Source organism: Parasteatoda tepidariorum, chromosome 5 (assembly GCF_043381705.1).
Source record: "Parasteatoda tepidariorum isolate YZ-2023 chromosome 5, CAS_Ptep_4.0, whole genome shotgun sequence".
NCBI lineage: Eukaryota > Metazoa > Arthropoda > Arachnida > Araneae > Theridiidae > Parasteatoda > Parasteatoda tepidariorum.
This window is the reverse complement of record NC_092208.1, coordinates 70,043,157-70,069,750: the sequence shown is the minus strand read 5'-3', so window position 1 is coordinate 70,069,750 and position 26,594 is coordinate 70,043,157. Positions and strand designations below refer to the sequence as shown.

The 26,594-nt window shown below is 27.8% G+C and overlaps 2 protein-coding genes across 3 annotated transcripts in view; one reads left to right on the top strand and one right to left on the bottom strand.

Annotated features, from left to right (window-relative positions):
- LOC107436904 (TBC1 domain family member 10A) overlaps positions 1 to 13,452 on the bottom strand; it is a 22,685-nt gene extending 9,233 nt beyond the window's left edge. The window contains exons 1-7 of one of the 2 annotated variants that reach the window (XM_043048434.2): positions 13,318 to 13,452; positions 9,895 to 10,103; positions 7,964 to 8,063; positions 7,247 to 7,354; positions 4,974 to 5,080; positions 3,392 to 3,572; positions 2,318 to 2,392 (exon numbers count right to left, since the gene is read on the bottom strand). In XM_043048434.2, coding sequence (XP_042904368.1) covers positions 2,318 to 2,392; positions 3,392 to 3,572; positions 4,974 to 5,080; positions 7,247 to 7,354; positions 7,964 to 8,063; positions 9,895 to 10,052 — 729 coding nt within the window. In that variant the 5' untranslated portion in view covers positions 10,053 to 10,103; positions 13,318 to 13,452. Of the gene's footprint in view, positions 1 to 2,317; positions 2,393 to 3,391; positions 3,573 to 4,973; positions 5,081 to 7,246; positions 7,355 to 7,963; positions 8,064 to 9,894; positions 10,104 to 13,246 lie in introns of both variants that reach the window. The other variant, XM_043048435.2, reaches the window with a different exon arrangement.
- Positions 13,453 to 13,487: 35 nt separating this feature from the next.
- The window catches only part of LOC107436905 (tetratricopeptide repeat protein 28), a 33,064-nt gene continuing 19,957 nt past the window's right edge, over positions 13,488 to 26,594 (top strand). Inside the window, exons 1-10 of the mRNA XM_043048433.2 lie at positions 13,488 to 14,189; positions 17,329 to 17,580; positions 18,055 to 18,202; positions 19,365 to 19,637; positions 21,088 to 21,246; positions 22,045 to 22,487; positions 23,781 to 24,329; positions 25,209 to 25,388; positions 25,956 to 26,159; positions 26,275 to 26,535. Of these exons, the coding sequence (XP_042904367.1) occupies positions 14,157 to 14,189; positions 17,329 to 17,580; positions 18,055 to 18,202; positions 19,365 to 19,637; positions 21,088 to 21,246; positions 22,045 to 22,487; positions 23,781 to 24,329; positions 25,209 to 25,388; positions 25,956 to 26,159; positions 26,275 to 26,535 (2,502 nt within the window). The 5' untranslated portion in view covers positions 13,488 to 14,156. The remainder of the gene's footprint in view (positions 14,190 to 17,328; positions 17,581 to 18,054; positions 18,203 to 19,364; positions 19,638 to 21,087; positions 21,247 to 22,044; positions 22,488 to 23,780; positions 24,330 to 25,208; positions 25,389 to 25,955; positions 26,160 to 26,274; positions 26,536 to 26,594) is intronic.

Below are 26,594 nucleotides of genomic sequence, written 5' to 3'. Positions count from 1 at the left end.
CCAAATTATATTTTCAGAAAACTTGTGAAACATATTTTTAATTATCATGATTAGATTAAACTTTTAGTGTGTTTTTGTAGTTAGATACGAAAACTATTTAAATAAAAAGATCAAGAAAATCTGTTGGATTATGGAAATATTATTTTATTTAATGTTAAGTGGAACCAAATGCATGAGTGTCGTCAGGATATAAAGGGTTAATCAAATCTGCGAGATATGTATCAGTATCCTCAAATAATATTTACTCTTAAAACATACTAGAACATTTGTTACATTAAAATATTAATTTTTAAAAATCACAATTTCACTTAAAACTGACTTTTCTTTTAAAAGATAATATTGAAATATAAAGGGGGAAAAAGTCAAGAAAAGTTAATTATATACAAATAAAAATTCGGATAGAAAAATTATGCAACTTGTGAGAAAAATAAAATCAAAAATATTTTTTTTTCAGCATTCTTAAATTTATTTTCGTAATACTGTAAGCTTCCGGAGAAACTCAGTGGCACCTATGTTACATAATATATCTCAACATATTTTGTTGTTTGACAATTTCTGAATCAAGAACATCCAGTTCTGTTGCAGCAGTTTTCCTCAATTTAGATTTTCTTAATTTCAAATCATCTATCTTTTCTTTTATTCGTTTTCTAGAAATTTCAGCTTTTTTATTCTTTTGTTTTTTTTTTGCTTCTAATGCATGTCTCCATTTTGTTTTAGATCCTTTTACAGCATCTAGCATTTTTTCATTAATGTCTATGTTTTTTTTATTCCATTTATAAATGAAACATAATTATACACATGCCTTTGTGAAATAATAGAGTCTTCATTGAGGTTTTCAACCAATAAGCTTGTATTGATTGAAAAAACCCCTTTCGACTGAGAGAGGACAAGAACAATTTTTATAACCTCCCACAAATTTTCAAACTTTTTTTCTCTGTGCAAATATTTCGAAAAAAAATTCATCTATTCCTTTTTGCTGTGGATTAAACTCTAAGAAACTCATTTGCTCTTCTTTTTTTTTTTTTTTTTGGCAGCATCACAAAACAGTAAATATACCTTTTATGCTTTTGTTTCAGCTACTATTGTCTGTAAACCAGTTATTCACACAAAGAGCAATAAACCTAGCAAACCTATCAAAAATTCCTTATCATTGGATAAACAGGAGGAAAATTGCTAACAGGACAGGTTCTACCAGGGAAAGAGGAATGTTATTATGAGGAAATTACATATTTTGAATTACAGAATTTTTCCTTGAAACTTTATTTTTGCCTGTCAGTCTTTGAATTAACTATAGTTTTTCTTTATTTTCCTAACTTGATGAATATTTAAGAAAAATCCTGACTTTATATATATATGTAAGAAAAATCCTGACTTTTTAGCTTAATTTTAGAATATCCTGACTTTTGCAGGTTTTCCTGACCGTGTAGGAACCCTGTAAAAAAATTTAAACCAGGCAAGTCAGAAAAAATAACATGTAATTGTCTAAAAAGTACATATAAAAACAAACACTTATTTGGTAGCTGTTAATAACATACTTCGGCTTTGCTATTTTACAAAACTATGATGTAATATGATATGTGATAGATAGCCATGGCAGTTTCTCTATTGCAGTTTTAACTGGCAACATAAAATAGAATCACTTTATCACGTTATTTGTGCTGCTGCTATTTGTGATTTATAAAGTGTAGCCCAAAAAAACAATTTTTAAAACATCAGTTTTTCTTACAAACATTCTACTCAGTTGATAGAATTTTCAAACTTTCAGCTTTTATAAACTATGTAATAGTATAATACTGATAGAAACAGATACATTTTCTAATAATGAGATCACTCCTCATCTTGATGGTCTCTTCAACTTTTTACTTAGCTTCTGCTTTGTACTTATTTTGTGGAGATACACAACCCTGGGATATATGCCACACCCGTAAAATTTGACCAAAAAGGAAAAGTTTCCCAGCAGAAAGGCCGTACTACTGAGTAAGTTGCATGAATGGTTACTGCGCATCGATTACAAATAACAAGTTATAAACAAAATAAATTATTCAACGTTAAGAAATCATTAAAATAATTTTTAAATATACAATAAATTAATATATACGATCTTACTTAAAATCATAACATTATGTATTTCAATAATTTTCATCATAACTTTTCAAATACATGCAAAATTGTACCATGTACAATTCAAACGCAACATTATCCAAAACGCATTATATGAATCAATACAAATTATTGAGTGATGAAATAAATTACAGTTTAATCATCAAATACAATAGTTAAAGTTAATATCTAAAAATTAAATAAAAATATGACTTACTAAATGCTTATGAATTGAAGGGGCAACTTTTTTAAGCAAACCAAATAAAATATCCCCATCAATCTGAATGGCTTCCTGTAACAAAACAGTATAATTAAGGGAAAAAGTCAAAAATTTTTAAGAATAAATAGGTACTAAACAAAGAAAACTGATTCATATTGGTTCCAAGACTAAAAAATCTTTTCAAAAAGCAGTTTTTTTCCATTCACATTTTAATCAACAGTATAAGGCCAATGCATAACAAAAAATTGTTTGTGAAAAAAGATTTTAATTTCAGATTTAATATTTGAAAAGATAAAATCTAAATTATATTTTTGTATTAAAAAAAAAATAAATCTCCTATAATTTTTTTATGAAACAACGTTTCAATAAGTGTTTAAGTACAAGGCCATATATACACTAGCGTGCAAAAGTTTTTGGTCAATGCATGAAAGGCATTTTAACCTTTTTAGGTGTTTTTTTTTCTTCTTTCTTTTCTTTGTAGAGATGATTTTCGTTTTATTTAGTCAAGCCAACATATATATATATTACACTTGATTTCAGAATTTTTACTTTTCTTGCAATTTAATGGAAAATGTAATCTTCTTTGGATTAAATTTAAATCTTTGAACTCAGTTCAGTTGAATATTTCTTTTTTAATATAATTCGAGCCTTGTAAGTACTAATTCTTCAAAAATAAATGTCAATATTAAATTAAAGTTAAAATCACGATTTTCATAAATAAATATGAAAAACTTATGCTTATTTGTTAAAATTATATTTTCATCCAATTCTTAGATGTAAGAAAATTGCTTCAAGAAAAACAACTACCTGACTGATATGAAAATTGCATTTGATTTAAAGTGACTTTCAAAGCACTAGATAAGCATATTAAGAATGTTTAGGAATAAAATTATACATTATTTATTACATTTCCAATCGACCATCTATAATATTGAGTTTGACCAAAGACTTTTGAATGCTAGTGTATCTATATGTATTAAAGAAGATATACATGTTCACTTTTTTTTAAAGAAATGTTATAACAGAACAGTATAGTAAATTTTTAAAATCAAAAAGGAAACAGAATCTTACTAAGCCTGGACTGTAATAACCAGGTAAGTATTTATCACATATCGCTACTAAACACCAAAATGCGTGTTCTGCAGGCATATGCATTAATAATGCAGCCGCAATAGGTGCCTGAGCTTGACAATAACCCACCAATGGATTAAATAATGAGTATGCTTTCAATATTCGATACAGATCAGCTTGCCTAAAATAAAAAAGAAAGAATAAATAACTGAAACTTGAGTTCAAAATTATTAGAATTTGATAATTATACAGTTAAAAGATGTTTATTAAACAAATACTTAAATTCATTATCCCTTGCAAACTGTAAAATCTTAAAATACAGTCTAAGAGTGGCCACAAACACTAAAAAAAACTATGGATTTTGAACTAAACTAGAAACAAATTTTTAACTAAACTAAAAAATTTTTATTTCCCCAATTTAAGTAAACTATTGAAAAAAGTTTTATTCTTCAGTTATGTCTTATTCTCATACATATAATATATTACAAAACACTTACACTTGTTATTAGAGTTAAAAGAATATTAAAATAAAATTATGAGACCAATATTTTTGGTGGAAAATATTGGATTTTCAGGTTCCTCAATAACTAATTTATTTACCCTGACTTTTAGGATATTTTAATTGAATTCTTTGTTCTATAGCCACCCTGACTTTTTTAAAGAGATAAATAATACTTCCATTATACAATAACTTAGTAATTAAAATTGTACTTAATTTATACAACATTAGCCAACAAAATATGAGGGGCAGAAAAATCATTAGAATATCAGAGGATAATTATTGAATATTTTTAAACAAGGAATCTGTGATCAAAAAGAACATGAAACTTAGTAATGCTGATGCATTTAACATTTATTGAATATTAGTAACATCAGCAAAAAGGGAGTTGCAAGGCTTTCATGTCAAATGAAAATGTAGCTTAATGTACATAGAAAATAATAATAAAATAGATTTAATTTTTTTCCGACTGGCTTGATAAACTATCTCTAAAAAAATTCTAATATTCAAGACCGTCTAGGATTTTATGTGTTGTGTCCCATTTTTAGAAAGAAAAAAAAATATTATCATGAAAGTAGAAAATTATTTTTGTTGAATTATATTATATAAAAAATTCCTTATATTATTACAAATTTTAACTAGACAAGAATAAAAAATTCATAAAAGTATAATATTTAAATTGAAATTATTTCCCATTAAATTTTATAAAAATGGACTGATTGGTATAATAAATGATAGCTTCTGAAAAAGTGTACATGTTTTGTGTTTAATAATCTGGATATGATAACATTGACCAGAAAATAGAAAAATAAAAAAATTGTGTGTAATAGTGAGAGCTATTTATAGAATTGTATAAAAAAGAGTCTATTCATGACCATATTCATTTATATTAACCCACTGGCAGTTTAGCAAATGAGAAAAATTTGGAGACTGTTTCTCCTTGATACACTATTTCATTACCTAATAACAAGGAAAAACCTGTTATGCTATGAGGAGGAAAGTGAAGGTTAAAATAAGACTTTTTAATGCATAATCGCCAATAGAAAAAAAAAAACTAGAATAAGAATAGAGAAAAAAACTTACCCATGACCCTGAGAGTTAACAAAAATTTCATGAGATGGAAACTGACGATGAAGATCTTTTTTAATGTCTTCAACACACCTAGGGTCACCTTCAGATCCGTCAAGTTCCTGAAAAGATGATTTTATAAATACATTCATTAGTCATATTAGTTTTACAATTTAGGAATAAATTCACCCATCCTTAACGAAATAATTAGTGAGAAACCCTTTTCTTATTTCAAATGACGGGGGATATAAACAAATACCACAAAGAACAAAAAACACAAAAAGAAAACCAAAACCACCGCCTTTTGCATTTTAATGTCTTACAGTTAATTTCATTGACAGTTTTGCAGCAAATGAAAGTGTATTTGATTCTTAGATTTTTTAGAGTCACATAGGTGACAATCACGATCAACAAATATAAGTAAACAATACAAGTTTCTCTCGGGCAGTTTCGGTGGAGTTGATAAAGGGCTATTGCATTTTTTTTTTTTAAACAAACAAATATAACTTTATTGGGAACAAAAACACAAAGAATATATATTCGTAGTCAAGAGGAAAATCCTGTTCAGGCGACAAAGAACAAGAATACAATAAATTTAAAATAGAAATTAAAAAAAAAAAAAAAGAAAAGAAAAAAAAGGTATTACAATCATAAATTATTTTGCTCATCATAAGACGTCATATATTGTTGAACACTGTAATAATAGAAAATAAAAAAAAAATGCATGAAACTATATATAAAAAAAAAAAACAAAGGTAACATAAGAAATTCATTTGGATTGGCACAAGACTGGTATAAAAAATCAAATGCTTCCTTTAAAGTGAAAAATAGAGATCTAAATCGTCAATGCTCATCACAAATTTAAATAAAGCACGCTTAAAAGAAGAATATATTTTGATGTTTTGCAACTGAAATGGTAATTTATTATATAATTTAGGTGCTAAGTAAAAAAACTGTTTTCGTGAAATTTCTTTTGTAAAGAGGGAAATCTCATACATTTCAGTTGGTCTCCTTTCAGACACATTAGTTTTTAATTTGTGTATTAATTTATTGTTGTGTAAATAGAGTAATATACGAAAAAATACATTATGGTGAAATGGTAATAGGTTAATTCTTGTATATATATATTGGTAGTAGTTACATTTGAATTATTTATATTTAGAGAATTAATAATCTTAAGCATTTATTCTGAACTGAGATTAAGGGAAGTAAATTAGTTTTATATTCACCGCCATATATTTTATATTCACCGCCATTTCGGAGAGGTTTATCTATTGTTGCTTCTATATCTGCCTCACTCCAATCCTTACTGTTTACATTTCCTCAAAAGGAAAGGTTCTTCCAAAAGGAAAAGTTCAAAAGGAAAGGTACCCTTCCAAACAAGAAAATAGTTGCTCTTTACAATATGTGCCACAGTGGCTAGATTGAGAAATAAAAATTTAAAAATTTGGCTCTATTTAAATTTTATTACACTGAAATTGTTTAACCGATTTTGTTCATTGTATGAAAATTTGCACAACTTACAATTAAAACATTTTCTGTAAATGATAAAAATAGTAAATAATTATTAAAAGTCATTTTTTAAAAAAAATGGAGTTATCTTTGGATAACAAATTTTATAATTCAGTACTGTAATTACCTTAAAGATTTCCTGAGATATTGGAAAATGTGCATAAAGTGAAATTAGCATTAAGGGACCGAAACTCGTGATTACTCTCTATTGGAAGCATATTTTCCAGATTACAACTAACCCATACAGTTGATGATCAAAGATACAAATCCGTAGAAAAAAAAACAAGTTTATTCAGAAAAAAAACCCTTGGGGTTTAATTTAGTAACTTAAAATATCATCTGCAACAGTTAATAAGTGCAATCGAGGTAACAAAGAACTATATTGTTTCAGGGACACAAGGTGGACAGGGTTGGAAGGATATTTTTAGTGGATTTAGATGATTGGATGTAAGTGATATTAAATTTCCCCTGAAGGCTGTACTTTAAAATTACTTACTATATTATAACTAGTTAATTGACTGAAAAAATAAAATTATCTTTGCAACTGTTTTAGATATGCTACTTTAATTAAAGCATGATACAATTTCTCAATGTGTAAGCCAATTGAAAATATTTTCATATTAAATGACAAAAAATGTAACTCACAAAAATGTTTGTCTAACTATCTGTAATAATTCAGTGGATAAATAATTTTAATAGCATATAAATTAGTAAAATAGCAGAGCTTTAAGTTTCAATTAAATAAACACCAAGAAACTAACAAACAATAAACTAACTGTAAATTTATGTCTATAATGGTTTAACAAAAACTTTGCTCCAGACAGGTATTGCCAAGCTCTCGCTCGCAACGCAGGAGGGATTCCTTTTCGACACCGTTCCCTTACCTAAAAATAAGATATTTGGTTAGATACAGTTTAAATAAAAATAACAAACTTAATAAGAAACTTTAAAAACAATTTCAGAATACTAAAACATATATCTGGCAATGAATAAGAAAAAATTGTTACAAATGTATTAAGTTATTACTTTCACTTTATTGTTGGTAAATGAAGCTGATAAGCAATAGTTTAAAAAATTATTCAAATAAAATAAGATGTAACTAATTAAATCGATGTTAATTCTTTTGCATCTCTGTGTTCCTTATCATAATAAGACAACAATAACTTGCATCTTTGTTTTCATAATGACTATAATAATACACATAATTTTTGTTTCAAGGTCTTGGGAGTTTTCTGCAAAACACTATCTTTGTGAACGGTCTGTATATTTACATTATTTGAGTATGACTGGACTGTGAGAAATATAAAATTATCGATTATGGGAATCTTTTTAACAGATTTACTTATAATTTTTTATTTCTGTCCTGGAAAAAAGTTTTATTTAACTTCAAATAAAGATGCTTTGAAAAAAATAAAAAATACTGCTACACAGTTTCATAATTTCAAGTAAAAATAATAAAAATTTTCATTTTTTAAAGATATTAAGTCACTTACTTTCTTATACTTTTTAGTCATAAAAAGATCCCAGTTCTCTAACATCTCTAGCCATTTTAACTCTCGTTGTCTTAAAATATCAACAGGAATTGCAACTCCACTATAAAAACAAACAAATTTAAATAATTATATTTTCTGCTTAGGAAAGGGAGCGAAAACATGTCTGCGACCTTATATGATCTACTATAGCATATAATGAAATTTAATAAGACATAATTAAATTTCTCCATTCTGTCTTATTAAATCTTCTATATTATGTTTTATTTAACTTTTTCATTGTCTTATTAAATCTTCAGTCCTATTAAATGTTATCATCTTTCATCATATGTGATAAAATTTAATAAACTAGCAATTACTTTATTAAATTTAATAAACAACAAACTATTTAATTAACTAGAGCAGTGGTTCTTAACCCTTTTAAGCCGCGATCCAAATTTGAGAAATATGTTCATGTCACGACCCAAAAAATAGTCAAAATTTTTTCATTGCTTTATTTTAGATAGTATTTTTAAAAAAATCTTCAATCCTACGATGGTGATTTTTTTTAACTTACAAATTTTTTATTTATTTTTTTAATAATAAAGATAAACAAAAGTACTTTTCGATCCAAGGAAAATTTAATTAATAATCAAGTGTTTTTAATAATTTTTATTGAATTAAAATATATTTATAACTATAATTAAAATATATAATTAAAATATATTTATAACTTTTTGAAAATAATTGACATTTTAACTCATTCCTTGACTTAAACAGCGCCACTTCTGAGGAACTATTTTTCTACCTCTTAGAGAGGGCCCTTATGTTAATTCTTTTTTACTTTTTTATTATAAACATTAACTACTAAGTATCTTTTATTCTTATATTAATTTTGCACCTTGATATGCTAAACTAATTTTGAGTCATGTGCCTTTTTTAATTATTATGAACGAGGATTAAGGGTATAGAGTTACCCAGGTACCTCATTAAGCCTAGGCTGAGTAAGCCACAATGACTTCTTCTAGGAGGTGTTGGTATTACTTATTATTTGGTGTATTACTAACTTTTTTGGTTCCACTCAGCGCAACACAAGAAATATACTTCGCGACCCAATTTTGGGTCGCAACCCATAGGTTAAGAACCTCTGAACTAGAGCAGCGATTCTCAAATTATATTTTGTGGAACCCCTGGGTTCAGTGAATGAATGAAAAAGGGTAACACGAATTATAATTTTTTTTGTTGACATTTTGGAAGCATCTGATTTTAATTATATCAAATCAGTACACTATCATTTTAATATTAAGGTTGTCTCATTGGTTGAAATTATATAAAGCAAAATGCCAATAATTTTTTTTTTTTTTTATCTTTCAAAAAAAAATAAAATTTAAAATAAAATTTTTCTAATAGCATTATATCGAATAAATTATGAAAGAACATACATCATTGATATTTATATAGGTAATGATAAAACAATGACAAAAAATTTGTTCATCTTATTGTTACAAATAAAGTAGTTGTAAAGTATAAAGTTTTTCTAGGGTCGGCTGTTCAACGACGGTTATAAAATCAAAATAAAGTAGTTTTTATTGGTTAATATGTTCATGATTCTCTTTATGCACTTTGTTATAAAATCAGGGCTCCACAGAAAGAAGGTTGATCATATAGGGTTCTATAGCAAAAAAATAAAAAAAAAAATGGTAACTGGTGATGATGTTTATAACTAAAACATTTATAGTCTTTAAAACTTTGTAAAAAATTACAGTTTTCATATCAATTCTATATTAGGTCAACATTCCTTGCTAAAATAAAAATTTATGAAAAAAAAATAAATTTGAATTTACATTGGAAGATTTAAATTTTTTTATTTACATTTATAAATCTAAATATTTAACCTAAGGCATGTTTTAATTCAATATTGTATAGATTTTTCTATTGCTATAAACAAAACTTACAAATTAGAGCCTTTACTGCCAATGAAACCAAAGCGATCAATAGCTAGTTCTTGCTCCCCTGGCTCAGAAGAACTAAATCCATTCTGATTGGGGTGAATACTACTATGGGTAGTATCTCCATCACTTTCTTCAATGGATACATTAGACGAACTTGCCATAGCACATGTCTAATTTATACAGTATTAAATTTCTAGAACTTTCTTGATAATCTAAGGGAGAAATGTAGTCATTAAATACTGATACCCTTGTATATTGCTTAATTCTTTTGATCACAAAAGTTATCACATTAGATGCTTTTTAATGAACCACATCAATAACAAGATTTAACAATTCAGAACATAATTAAAAGTACATTTTTACATCACACGTTTTCATACAAAGAATGAATTAATGTAGTGATTTTAAAATATGCCTAGTAGATATTTTGACGAGCACACACAGAACTTTTTTTAGGGAGGTACAAGTAGGAAAAGTATTACAAAACTTATGTCATTTTATTTTATGACAAATGTCTTTACATGATTTCATATGACAAATAAATTCATTAATACAATTAAATCTTGTATGCAGAGGAAGGATTTAATGGAATTTTTTTTTCTTTTTCGCAATGGCAGGTACTGAACTTTTGTTCTTTACCTAGGAAGATGCCGGAAGTGTTGCTCATTTAACCTTACCCAGTGGGCACCTGTGAACCTAAGTCACAGAGGTGAGCAACATTACCCTCGTCCCAAATACCCGTTCATAGGATGGGCCACATTCACACATCACACACAACAGATGACAACACATAGAGAGAAACATTCATGCCCAGAGCGGGATTCGAACCGGCAGTCATTGGCTTCACGGTCCAGCATGCTAACCGCTCGGGCACCTGGCCGGCATTTAATGGAAATAAATTACTTATATTTGAATAATAGCAGGAAAAATATTACAAAAATCATGCAATTCTCTTTTATGAAAAATATCTTGATATGTTTCGATTAAAATAGACAATTTATATTAAAATGAAAGATCTGGAGAAGAAATTTCGGTGTAATAAAAGAGAATATTGTATGGAAAATAAGATACAACTTTGAATTCTGCAATGAATTCAGAGGAAAAAAAATATAATGAAGTTCATTAAAATTCAACGGATGAGATGGCTCCGCCATATCAACAGATACATTACCCTATAATAATAGAAAACACGTGCACAGTTTTGGCATTTTTTAAAATTTTTAAAGAAAAACTTAGTGGATTATTGTGTAACTTAATAGATGTTTAGGTCAAGCTATTTCTCATACTTATCAATCAAATTTAAAGCTATTAGAGGTTTGAGAGACCAGTAATAAATTACGCCGGCCAGGTGGCCGAGGGGTTAGCGTGCCTGACTGGGGGTTCCAATCCTGCTCTGGGCATGGATGTTTCTCTCTCTCTCTGTGTCGCCTTCTGATGTGTGAATGTGGCGTGGGTAATGTTGCTCGCCTCTGTGACTTTGGTTTACAGGTGCCCACCGGGTAATAATAATAATGAGCAACACTTCCGGCATCTTCTAAGGCGAAGAACATTTTTTTATTTTCTTAATGCATGCCACACTTTGAAATATCTAATTAAAATGCTTAAATTTTTTCTAAATTTAACGATAATAACTTTGCAACAAATTAAAAACTGCTTTGAAAATTTCATTTAATTTTATAGAAAGTTTTTAATGTTATAGCGAGAAAAAAACAAAACACAAAAATTATTCTTTTTACAAATGTTCATATCTCCATAAATACTTGAGCCACATTTATGAAATTTTATGCAATTATTATAAATAATTGCATCTCTCAAACCTTTGAACTTCATTCATAAGTAGAGATCACATGACCCAAACACCTCTAAAGTGAATCATTTCTTAATCTTACAAAATAATCCTCTGAGTATTTCTTGAGAAATTTAAGAAAATGTCAAAACTGAAAGTCTCTCTTCCATTATTTAAAGGTAGTGCACAATAATGAGAGCCTGGTAAAAAAAATTATAACTTTTCACAAGCTAGAAAAAGAGGTAGAGTAACGTAGAAGATGGTTAGATTATGTAGAAAAGTGTCTGAGCAGTGTGGGAACAATAGACGGAGAATAGAGGTTTCTGAGAGATCAAAATGGATAAAACTGCTTGAAGTAACCATGGCTGACAGTTGGTCGTAATGCTAATGATATAATTAAAATTACTAAACAAAACTTTTTAGTAAAACATTCGTATTTATAAGAACATTTGAAGTTTGAAATTTAGAAAAAATCATTATTTAAATTTTTTAAGTAAAGTATGAAACACAAAAGAAAAATATGCTAGTATTTTTTAATTTACTATTAAAATTTTTATGTCATTTAATAATAAACAAAAATATTAGTTAATTACAAAATTAAATTTAGTTGCACCTTTTGTATCTAGTTGGTGAATCTGAATTTAATACACGAAACACAACAAGCAATATTTGTAACTACTGAAGATAAAAAATTCTTAATAATTAAAAGGAAATATGACTTTTTTAATATATTGAATTATAGCAAGTGCATCTTCTTGATCCACCCTTGTTCATGGTTCCATATTAGTAGTATGGTTCTATCGACTACAATTATCTAAGTCTCACCAGTTACGGTTTTGTAGTTTCGCCAAGTTTTGGCACTTTCTAGGTAGTGACATACCAGAAACTAAAAATCACAGAGCAGAGCAAACTTGTAACTTCTGCATAATACATTTTTCCTCAAGCCTTGTGGTAAAGCAATCAATGTGATTTTAAATAAATATAATTCCTTTTATTTTTGAATTACTTAAAAAGTAAAAAAACATCTAAAATCCATGACATAAGATTTGAGGAATTGAAAATATGTTTTGGGAGCGAAGTGAATTAAAATATTATGTTATTCAAAATTTATTTTAAACTAATAATTAATTTCATTATTAAATATTTTATTATTAAAACAATATTCAGAATAAATTTTTACACATCTAGGTATAATTGCTTATTTTCAAGTTCATTTGAATTTACATTAATAAATTATTCCAGTATTACAAAAATTTATATCAAGAGATAGAAATAAATTTACTAATATTTTTAACACATAATCTTTCAAAATAAACACCTCATTTTTAAAACAGAACATTAAAATTCCATACATGGAGAAATTGCTAATACAGTTTGTAAATGGCAAAAATCAATGTTAAAGCATAACATAAGAAGAATAGGGCTTTAAAAAATGTCATAACATAAAATTTATAAACAGTTATTATATTCGACATTTATTTGAGAAAAATTATGTCCACGAAATGGCTAGACAAAGTTTGAGAAATAAAGCGTATGGAACACTTATAGACACAAAACAAAAATCATTACTCTAATTATTCCGACCAAGAAACGTCAATGAAATAGCAAAATAAGAATTAACACATTTAAAACCAGCTTACATAATCAATAAAATAAAACATGGAGGCGTAATTTATTTAAAAAAGCAAAAAAATATTTGTGATGCGAAACCGAACTTAAACGTCTGTAACGAACCATTATTTTATTTACATCCAATATTACAGTTAACAGTTAAGCAGATAAATCGTCTAATATTTAATAAATCGTAATCAATCGCAAAGAGAAATAACAACCTTTTACACAAAAAAAGGGTTGCAAAATATTTTAAAGAATCTCAATTGCATAAAATATATAATATTATTGATTAAAATGCCTTCAAAGTCAGTCTTTAGAGTTCAATCAAAGAAATGCTGGAGGGGAATACTTTTCATTTTTTATTTTTTTTATTGAAGCACGAAACGGTAAAAAAAGTTAACCTTTCACTAACCGTAGCTGATAGAAACCTATAATCATTTTAGTAGTTTAGCGTTGAGTTTTTATTTTCATTTATTTAAAATATTTCTTTTTATTTAAAGTTGATCAACTATTTTTTATTGGGCATCAATTAAGTTGGAATTTCACAAAGACTGAGTTGCTTCTATAACAGTGTTAATATCTTTTTAAAATGTTGCTTAATGTGTATGTCATTCCTGACATTCCTTTCCCGTCTTTGGCAGATATCATTAATTGTACTTTCTTTTGTTTGGGTAAATAGTTGTTGATTAACAGATGTATCTCACTTTTGTAAAGCTGTCATTTATGGATTTAATATTTTATGTGGATGTATATACATCAGTTTTGACTCAATAGTGATTAATAAAATTAAATAGTAAATTTTTGTTGACATCTTCTAAAAGGGAAGAAATGAAACCATCTATCATCGTTTGTTACAAATCCATCAATGGAATCTACAACTCAAAGAGATCCAGAAGAAGTAAGATTCTGATCATTTGATTAATTAAATAATTCAGCATTAATGTGTTTTGATTTTATTTAGCAAGAAATTTGAGTGGTTATTCTGCAGTGTAGTGGTTTTATCCAAATATTGGATTGAATTATATTAAGTCTTTAAGGGAAACTTTTTAAAAAGCATTTATAAATTATAAAAAAAGGGATTTGTACTTATTTTTTAATCATTGTTTACCTTGCTGAATGCAATACATATTTAGTAACCTGGTATATAATATCTCATCTTCTATGTTACACCAGGTATGCGCAACCTTTTTCTGATAGTGCTCCAGAAAAACAAAAAATGCTCTGTTGGAGCCAGCATAAGTAATACAAAACTGTAATTTTAAAAACTTAAGTTTTTTTTAGATATTAATTAAAAATACAATGTAGAAATACTTCATGTACATTGTAATATGAAAAATTTTGCTAAATTTCTGTTCAAGTATTGAAATTATAGCCATAAATAAAACTTGTTAAAGGAATTGTTACATTCAAGTTCAGAGTTGCATTTAAACGGTAAATAATATGCCAAGATAATTATTAAAAAAATGTAATTAAGACGAATTAACTTTCTAATACTGCATTATTTTCTGCCAAAGTGAAGGGAAAAAAATCTTTTATCTTATTTTTCATATTTATATTTAAAATAATATATTTATATTATTTAAAACTGTTCATGGGCCAAGTCACACATTTTAGGCATAGGTTTTTGCTCGCTGTCTGTAGGTTTTGTATCACTGCTCTACTCGGTTTTGACCATTAATTAAATTAATTTGTTATAGTTATTAATTGTATTAAAAACATGCTGCTTATAGTTGTTTTGTTAATCGTTGTATACTTTACTAAATCCAATAATGTTTATTTATTTTTAGTAATGCACCTAATATGCTATGCAGATTTTGAACTAATGATTAAAATGGTTCATTAGGGTTATTAATTATCATACTAAGTGACGTGCAATTCGGAGTTACTTTCTTAAATCGTTGTTTACTGTATTCAAGGCACTAAATGTTTACTTATCTGTGTAATAACCTTGATTCTTAAGTGCTATTATAGAAGTCAAAATAGCTTGATTCATAAATACTTTCTTAATGATTGTTTACTCTACTAAATGTCTTTTTTTCCTTTTGTTTATTTACCTAATTATATATAGCATCTTATATGCTTTTAAGCCTTAGATTGTTGATATTAAATGGTGAAAAGGCATTCATATGGAGATTTTTTTTCATGTGAAGGCTGATATATTTATCACTATTATAAGAAGCATGGTTTATTATTTCTGGTTTTTGTATTTTTCTGTCAAATAGACTCAAGAAACTTCAGTCAAGAAAGGGAATTTTAGCTTTTAGTATAAATTTTAGCCATGCCAGCAACATTTTCTCAGTAGATTATTTGCTGTGTTAAATTGAATCGATGAGTCCTAAAACCAGTCATCTCCGCTTTTTTTCAAAATTGAGATTCCTGCATTTTTAAGTTTAGTTGACGTAGATACATATTAAAGGAAAGAATATAAAGAATTCATATCTGGTATAGTATATTTTATGTTGCGAAATCTTAATTTAGTTTGAAAACCTGCCATATCCTAGAGATGACCTTTCTCGATATAAATTTGGAAATATTTTGCCAGATGGCTGCCGTATGAAATTGTATAGTAGCGTAGTGAAATTGTATAGTATGCCGTAGTAGCGTATGAAATTGTTCGCATATCCTAACAATTAATTATTTAAATTTGGCTTTTTATCACACATTGAGTGATTCAGAGGACCGTTCTTTAGATGGTATTATGCAAGAAAATAACAAGGGATAAAAGTAATTGTGAATTGTAAAGGAGGTGACTAAAAATATGATACTTAATTTCTAAAGCTGGTGACCAGAACATGATTTAAAAAAAATAAATAATAACAGGTGTGTTATTCAAATGTTCCTATGGAAAGGCTAGAAAGGAAAAACAACAGTTTCAAGTGTGTCACATTTTAACAATTTTACTTTTAAAAGCACTACAGTTGAAATATCTCCTTTCATTGGTGTTTTATGCAAATTAATGTTTACTCTGTACAAAAAAAGTACCCTAAAAGTGGCACCTTAACCAGTTAAGGAGGCATATTTTGGAAAAGTTCCCATAAGTCAATAAAAAGGCAGACATCAAAAATGTTTTTACGATATAAACCAAATAAGTCTTGCATGAAGAAATTTGTAAGTAGCCCAGCACAGATAGTCATAATTTCAAATATTTCAGAATCTACACAAATATCCATCGATAAGGTATTAGTTATATACGCAAGGAATTCAAATTAATAAATAAACAAATTGACATACAGTTTGTCTACTGTTAGAACTCCCCCTTCCCCCCGCCACAAAGTCTGAGGCCGTCTGCTGCTATGGAAACAGGAATAACGTATTTCAGGAAGGGTAGCTTCTCTTCACTCTAGGGCTAATACAATAGACCGAAGAAAAAGATTCCCTTTCTCTCGCCGACCCGAGCCAAAACCTATCCTAAACAGTGACCCCACACCTCTACTTGAAATAGTTATACCCTGTTACCATAGTCACCACCACGGGTCTAGACGTATGGCCAGTGGGGCCAGGGAGTTTGCCGAACAAGGCAATCTATATAAAGTTATTTGTTTTATATATAATAGAAAAATTTTGATCTTCTCTTTAGTCAGTAATTTGATGTGTTATAAGGAGTTAAAAAATTTGTTAAACGAAATAATAAAAACATATATTTTAATGTATTTTCAAGAAAATTTTCTGTAGGGCTATATATTTTTTTTAAAATTGGCCAACAAAATTCTCTTCTGTTGCCTGAATTTCTCCTGAACCTTGTTCGCATGATTAAACATATTCAGCATACCTGTTTAGTTAGTTTGTTTTCTCACTCAGATGTATGGAGTAATAAAGTATATTTTTTTATGTTTTTTTACCTAAAATATGTTATTTTGTATGCATTAAACATAAATTATGCTTGATAATTTATTAAAATACTTAGTTATATCTAGTTGTGTGGAAATAAATATTGTTAATTGTTCATTGTTGTAAAATTTACTGATTTTTTTCCAATTGATTTTCAAAATCCAAATTTTATTAATTTAATTGGCAATTAAAACTATTTTTTTTCATAGGTTGAAGTTAATTTTGAATCAGAGCCATCAAACAAATCATTATTCTTGGAAAAAGTACGCCAGTCTAATGCTGCCTGTCAAAGTGGTGATTTCTCTACTGCCATTAGACTATATAGTGAGGCTATTGTGCTTGATCCTTCTAACCATGTACTGTTTAGTAATAGATCTGCAGCCTATATTAAAGTGGGAAAATATGGAAGAGCTCTTCAAGATGCCATTAAAGCTAGAGAATTGCATCCGAAATGGCCTAAAGTAAGTAAATCCCTTTTTTAATTAGTAATAAAAATTTGACGATGTTATTTTGGCATATTCAACTTGCTTCAGCATAATCCTACTCAAGGTATTTAATTTTTAGTAATGTTTTATTTTAGAGATTTATCACTATTTCTAATTTTTATATTAAAATGTCACTTAACACTCTCTACTATTAAGCCCCTCAATTATTCCATAAATCATACTGAAAATTTAATCTTCATTAAAAATACAGGCTTATGCTTCTCCTGCTACAATTCTAAAATGTAATTTTTGTGCATTGGCTAAACTAGCAATTCCGAAATGTATATTTCGGAATTCTAAGGTTCCGTGGAGATTCTCTGGGATTCTGAGAGTTTCTTTTTTTTTTAGTAGCGATTTTCGTGGACTTTTTTTTTTCTCTTGCATGTAATTTATTTAATTGATAATGGTAAATGTTTATGATGTATTGTAATTAAAAAATATTGTTTTCAGGCATATTATCGACAAGGTGTTGCCCTTCAATGTTTGGGACGCCACGCAGATTCCTTGGCAGCATTTGCCTCCGGATTAGCCCAAGAATCTAAAAATGTACACTTATTGGCTGGTCTGGTTGAAGCTGCAATGAAATCTCCTCTGAGAGGTATAGTAGGATGCTTATATAAATACAATTAAAGATTTTATCAAGTTTTCTTTTATCAAAGCATTTTAACTGCATTATAATTGCAATTATTGTGCTAAATTTTACCTAAAGATGCTTGTATGTAAAAAGAAATATTTTTATTAATAAAAATTTTAATAAATTATTATTACTAATAAAAACAATTGTTTAATATTATGAAAGTATTATATCGAAATTACAGTTGTATTTTTATTAAAATGTTGAAATTTGATTATGATATGTTCAGTTTGTTTAAAAAATGAATTCATCTTTTTTATAATTCAAAGTAATGTGCTTGCAAAATTATAATTTGTCTCTATTTTATATTTGCATCATTTATAATTTATTTATTTATTTTTTTAAATAAATATACTTTTGATAAAATATGTTTGTAAAAGTTGCTTTGATGTGCAAAGTTTCAACTTTCTATAATGAAAGTAGAATTTAAAACTGTATATCGTCCTGCTGATTTTAATTATTTCACATCAGACCTTTTTGTATGAATTTTGTTTTCTGTTTAGCACTTTCTTAATACACAAGGAGGATGCAAACTTAAGTAATCTTTATATGCTAAAATGCTTACATTTTTCATTTATTAGCTGTAACTAAAAAAATTTGCTCATATGTGGTTAAGCATATTATTGGAAAAATAAATTTTATAAATTTATTAAAATTAAGACTTGATTTTATTAGTTTTACAGTAAACCATATTTATTAAGCTTTGATATTTTGAAGCATTGCATCCTAGTTTAATTACATTTATTTTTTTGGTTCCCTAAATCATTGCAATTCCTGAAATTTGACTAGAAACACTCCCTTCCTTATATATATTTTTAATTTTTCTAAAATTTTTAAAAAATAATTTTTTGAAAAAATAGCCTCTAGTAAAATCCTATTACAGTGATGTACAGTATAAAAGAAATTTAACAATACAATTATTTTCACACCTCAATTGACCAATAAAATTATTTTTGCACCTCAATTTTTTTTTTCCTTCAAAAGGAAACATTTATTAAAAACTTAATTTGCATCTATGTCATTACCATCACCATTAATTTTTTTTTTTTTTAACTTTTGTTATGTAGTGTATAGTATTTTATAGTTAGGCAATAATTTACTTATATTTATTCATTTAATTTTGCAGCCACTCTTGAACCAACGTACCGTCAACTACAAGCTATGCGTTTAGATAAATCACCTTTTGTCATAACATCTGTTGTTGGTCAAGAATTATTAGCTACTGGAAATCATGCTGCAGCTGTAGTCGTTTTAGAATCTGCTTTACGGATAGGTACCTGCAGTCTAAAGCTCAGAGGTTCTGTCTTTTCTGCTTTGAGCAGTGCTTATTGGGCTTTAAATACTTTAGATCGTGCTATTGCCTACATGCAGCAAGATTTAGCTGTGGCCAAATCTTTAGGTATGGTTTGGTCTTAAGTTTTCTCTTTTTCAAAATGAGATTTTTCTCTGTCAATTGTCATCATAATCAATGTCATCAATTCTTTTCAATTGTCATCATAAATGTCATGTTTCTCTTCATGTCAATTGTCATCATAAATTTAGCAAAAGTGTGGTTTTCAAATTGTACTGTTTAACATTTTTGCAATTTATTTAACCACAATCCATTTTGATGTAGCGAAGACTTTATCGTTTCAGTGGATTATATTTGTAATAAAGATTTTATTTTTATCAATGTATTCACTCTCATTAGCAACAGACTTTCAATGCAGGATCGAAATTGGATTAAAAAAAATTAGTTGGTTTTTAAGACTGATAAATATTTAATGCGTCGAAACGACATTACTTTCCGGTTCCCTAGTATCAGCCTGTCGTCATGCACGTACACGAAGATGGATTTGGTAGGAAGGATGCTTGCAATAATTTACAACTTTGCTAGACAGTTTTGATTCCAGGCTTTATCTCTCACTCTCTGAAATCAAACCTAATATCTCACTAATTTTTTGCTGATCAAGGGGCCAACTAAGCATGCCAAATTACATATTAATTTAGGAGCTTTTCAAAATTTTAATGTTTAGCAAATGCAAGTAGAAGTCTTATGTGATTCAAATTTGCCATTTCAAAATTAGGTATCTCTTTTCATTTTATTTAAAAATAATTTAAATTATAAATTTAATTATCTGAGATTTATTTAATAAGGTTGAATATAAGCACTTATTTACTTCTGAGAAAATTGTTTAGTTTCGATTCTCATTGCATTTTCATTTGAGAATTATTTTAAACATTTCATAATTTGTTAATAATTCCAAATTTTAATAAAAATTTAGTAGGGGACCATTCACTTATTTAGTTTTGCAATATGAGTTAATAAAGGTTTTATTTTGCTAAATTCTCTACACATCTTTATCAATTCAGTATAATCAATAATATTAATCTTTTCACTGTTTTTTGTTAAGCATACTTTTATAAACTTGTTTTATTTAAATCTGAAAAATGCTTCAAATGTTTTTTATTTTACATTATTCAATTAAAAAGGACAAAAAATTAAAAAACAATTTTTTTTAGAAATTTAAATTTTTTTAAATAATTTTTTTGTTAATTAATATTTTTTCCCTTTTATTCCTTTCCTTGTTTTCTCAGTATTTTTCATAAGTAGCATAATTGTAACAGTAAATTCAGTGGACTTAATGTGATAGAAAAACATTGTAATTGTCCATATTTTTGTATGTATTTTATGTATAGTAATTGTCCATATGTATAATTTTATTCAGTGATTATATGTCTGCATATAATAATAACATTTAAATGTAATCACAATTACCTATATGATAATTTATAACTTCATATTTTTCTTATCTAATGATTTATTAATAAATTAATGTTTAAAAAAAACTGTATATCTTCCTTTACAGGAGATCAAGCTGGAGAATGTAGAGCCCATGGCAATTTAGGTTCTGCATATTTTTCTAAAGGAAATTACAAAGAAGCTTTGACCAGCCATAGATATCAGCTAGTTCTAGCCATGAAGTGCAAAGACACTTATGCTGCTGCTTCAGCTTTAACTAGTTTAGGTATCTTTTTTATAAAATCAATTCTCAAATTTATTTTATATAATTTTAATAAAAGCTTGATTTATACAAATTATTCCAAATTTTATTTCAATTTTTAGATACTTTGTAAAAACAGAGAAGAAAAATGCATTCTCTTTTGGACCTAGCAGTTCCTTAACTTAAAAAAATTTCAACTTCAGTGTAAGGAATTCAGAGCAAATTTATATTGAGCGATTGCATTTAAACTTAGAAAAAAAAAAAATAGCATAAGTATTGATTTGAAAATTTTGCTTCTCATAATCATCGCATCTCATTTATCTGCATGAACACAACTACAACCCAAACACTGCTTAATTATTTCTTGTCTGTAATGTTGAGGATAAAATAAAATAAACAAAAATAGCAGTTCTATCTTTATAAAATTTCTCTAAGCAAAGAAAGTCATTATACTAAAATCATATGTTGAGTATCTACGTTTGTGTTTTAATATTATTTCCAGAACTGAAATAAAGAAGCATATGGATTAGTAATCATTATTTAATCATGAATGAATTTCTGTTAATGAAAACATATAGGAATGTTCAGATTTTATAACCTACTCTGTAGTTTAAAGTCCTATAGATACTTTAATGTTTTAAAATTAAGTTTTAATTTTTTTTTAGAAAATTATTAAAACTTAATTTAATACTTATTTTCCTTCTAAACTGTGCAGTTAATTCATATATTTGGTGTATAATTAATTTTTATTGAGAAAAATGTGCTTCAAGTTATTCTTACGCCACACTCATACTGACAAGAGTAATTAAATTTATTTTTTAGGTCACGTTTATACTGCTGTTGGTGATTATCCCAACGCTCTAGCAAGTCATAAACAATGTGTGCAATTAGTACGTCAAGTTGGAGATGGATTGCAAGAAGCTCGAGAAATCGGCAATGTGGGTGCCGTTTATTTAGCCATGGGGGATTTTGATCAAGCTGTTGAGTGCCATTTAGAACATTTGAGATTAGCAAAACAGCTTGGTAATAAAGTTGAAGAAGCAAGAGCTTACAGCAATTTAGGTTCCTCTCATCATTATCGAAGAAATTTTGAACAAGCCATTACCTTTCACAATCATGTATTGAGATTAGCTCAAGAACTTGGTGACAAAACCATTGAAGCTCGTGCTTATGCTGGACTAGGGCATGCTGCTAGATGTATGGGAGATTATCCACAAGCAAAGAAATGGCATGAGAAACAATTAGATATGGCTTTGGGTGCTAAAGTATGTATTATATTTCTTGAAATTTGATTAATATTACCTGTATTTAAGTACTGTTTAATATCGATATATTAATTAAGTAGTCAAGTTGTTGAGATTCGAATTACTCTTCTCAACACACTCAAGAAATTAAATTACAGTACTATATTGTTATATATTTATGTAATTTTTTTTATTGAAATGTTATACTTCAGGATTAAACATAAAGAAAATTTAGTCACTTGTCCCTTGAATCAGTGACGAAAGATTTCAGAAGTTCATGCAGACTTTCACTTGTCACACTATTGATTAAAAAAAAAGAAGAATACTTGGAAAAAAATACAAAACAATAATTTAATATGACGAATACGATGTCAGAAGTGCTACATTTACGCAGATTCACAGTATTTAATTTTTTTTTCTCCTGATTTTTCAATTTAAACTTTACAATTGTTAAATAACCTGTTGTGTGAATGTATCTTATTTATCCTACTTAGTGTGCTGTTTCTGAATCTCTTTATTCAGTTTATTACAATTAATAGTTCGATGTACACAGAAACTTTAAAAATGATAAACTAATTTTCAAATTGATTTTCTTAAGAAAAAATTTATGTTGTTGCCTTCAAAATTAGTGAAACACTTTAATTAAAAATATTAAAGAAAATTTCAGTTTTAAGAATCCGAACTTTTCAGACTAGCTCTTAGCGAGAATTTTAATTTTCATGAGTAATGTCATTTTGAAACAACTGACAGTTGTTACCATGGAAAAATTTTTTTTCTCTTTTTCATAACTGCTGTGTCATGTCTACAATATTTAGATTTTTGTAAATTGCTTTTAAAAAATGTAAAGAAAGTGAAATCAAAATTTTATTATATTTTAATAAACAAATTATATTTACCAAGTAGCACATTATACTAAAAATTAAAGGTAAAATGAAAGTTATTAAAGTGTTATGTTTAAGAAATAACAGGTAATGTCTATTATTTATAATTATGATAAGAAATGCAACTTTGTGACCAAACAGCATATAATCCCATTTCATTTGATTGATGGTGATCAGTCACTGGATGAATGTATTACTATTACTATGTATAGTAATACATTCATCCAGTATGTATTACTATACATATTACTATGGATGAATGTATTACTATTAGTCTAATTACTATTGTAAAACAAATTTTTGTGGCCCAAGAGAAACAGACCACCATGAATTTCAATCCCTAAATTTAGTATAAATGGTTTTATCTATCTTATTCAGTAGTCATTGTAAATATATTTATAAATTGCTTAATTTTCTGAAAATTTTATTTTAGGATAAAGTGTCTGAGGGACGAGCTTGTTCAAACTTAGGTATTGTTTATCAGCTGCTCGGGGATTTCGATGCTGCTCACAAACTTCATCAGGCTCATTTGAATATTGCTAGAGCATTAGGGGACAAGGCTGGAATGGGACGAGCCTATGGAAACATAGGCAATGCCTACAGTGCAATGGGACGTTATGAACAAGCTATTAAGTTCCATAAACAGGAGCTAACTATTTCTAAAGAAGTCAATGATAGAAGTGCTGAGGCATCAACTCATGGTAACCTGGCAGTTGCTTATCAGGCCTTAGGTATGCATGAAATGGCATTATTGCATTATCACAGCCACTTGAACATTGCTCAAGAATTAAAAGACACTGCGGGAGAGGCTTGTGCCCTTTGCAATCTTGGAAACTGCCATAGCTCTAGGGGAGAGTTTTCGCAAGCTGTTCCTTATTACGAAAGTTTTTTGCGTTTGTGCCAAGAAATCAGTGATGCTGAGGGTGAAGCTAAAGCATGCCATTTTTTGGGATATGCTCACTACTGTCTGGGAAACTATAAAGTATGAAGTTAATTTTTTCTTTTTTATCTTTAGTCATGTTAAAAATAATTAAACAATTTTTTTCACATCTTTTGTGTTGATCATTTATGCAAGTTGTTGTCAATAATAATAATGTGCAGTAATTGCAAATTTCATTTCATTTTGTAATTGAAGAATTCAAGTTTTTCTACATTATATATAGTTTTATTTATTTATTTAAAAAAAAGAGGCTTGAGGAAGGAATCTAACTTTTTTTTTAAATTTTTGACAAAGCACGGATCTGGCTAAGTTTTTCTGAGAGGTACCTATTTTGTGAAAATTTAAGCAGAATTTGTGAAAATTCAAAATTATATTAAAAAACACACAAAAATATGGATTTATTGTTTCCTACAAGATTCAAAAATAAAATTTTAGGAAAAAGTATTTTGTGAAACTACCGTTTTTCCTTAAGCTGAATTTGTGAAGTTACCGCTAAACGGTAGTAAATTTGGCCTGGACAGACCGCTGCAAAATCAGACTAAATTTCTTAACTTGCTGTTTCAGCTGAAAAATTATAACTGCGCTTATTAATTGAATTAACATTTTGAATTTAGGCAAGTTTTTACAGAAATATTTTCTCAATACATAATTTTTAAAATTGAATGACAAAGAAAAATAGTGGTTTTTCGGCAGAAAAAAACATCAAGTGCCGAGATTTTTTTGGTGTAGCAAACCTGCAGTTAATTAGAACCTCTCTGTATATTGCATGGGGTGGGGAGAAATTTTTCTTCACCAGTTTTATTGCATATATTTTTTTTTTACAATACTGATTTGATGCTATAAATTATTCTGTAACACTAATGTGTACTGCCTAAATTTTATTTTAATTCTATCACTAAATTGCAATTTTAATATTTATAGGATGCAATACATTATTATGAGCAAGACCTGGAATTAGCAAAAGATTTACAAGATCGGTTGAGCATGGGTCGAGCATACTGTAACTTAGGGTTATCACATTTAGCTTTGGGAAATTTCCAAGCTGCTCTTGAGTGTCAAAGATATTTCCTGGCTGTGGCGCAAATGATGAAACATCTTCAAGTAAGTTACTATATGGTTTTTAAAATCCTGTTTATATGTTACCTGTTGGATTCCTCTGAAATTTTAATCCAATTTTATTTTCCTTTTCAATCATCCCACCTGGACTCCTAGATTTTTCATTCTGGAAGTTCCGCTTCTTTATGTTTCAGATTAATTGAACTAGAAGTTTATAATGACATTTATGTTTTACAGTAATAGTTAAATTAGAAAAAATTATTCTTGTCAATTATTACTTTATTTTTTTTATTCTAGAATATGTTAAAAACTTCTGGCTCTTATGTATATGTAACTCATAAAATGTAAGAAACAAACACAATTGCTTATGTGAGTTCCTCTATCATTTATTAGGAATAAAATAACTTATTGTCAACTCTATTGTCACATATATATTTTATAGACTGGTATTGTTATGTAAAATTTTTGGCAATGTGTTAATTTATCATAATTTTTAAACCATTATTTATCAGAAAAGACAAACAATTAAATTGTAGTATTTCATGTAGTATGTATTAAGTAAACATTCAAAATAAAAAAGTAAAAATAAAATATTCTGTTTGCCTTTAATAGGGAAAGTTTCGAGCTCTTGGAAACTTAGGTGATGTTTTAATGAAGATGAAAGATCCAAGTCAAGCTGTTAAAGTTTATCAAAAGCAGTTGATTCTTTCCAAACAGAGTGGTGATAGGGCTCTTGAAGCCGTGGCTTATGGTGCTCTAGGCTTATGTCATCGACAAATGCAGTGTTTTGATAAAGCATTGGGATATCACACTCAGGTTAGAGCTATTGTTTTCAATACTAAAAAGCAATGAAAATATTATAAATCATACTTTTTCATGTTGAATAAGTACATTTTTGAATTTGTAGTAAACATTTTTCTTTTCTTTTTAGGAGCTTACACTTAGACAGGAGTTGAATGACGTCAGAGGTGAATGCAAAGCTCATGGTCATTTAGGAGCAGTTCATATGTCTCTCGGTAATTACACTAATGCCATGAAATGCTATGAAGAGCAATTAGAACGTGCTAAAGAACTAAGGGATTGTGCTTTAGAAACTCAAGCCTTGGGGAACTTAGGAATATCTCGATTAAACATGGGTCACTTTGAAGATGCTATTGGGTATTTTGAGCAGCAACTTGCATTGCTTGAACAGGTATACAGTTCTTAGGTGTTATTGTGATTTCTTAAAATTTCATATTATTTAGCATAAGA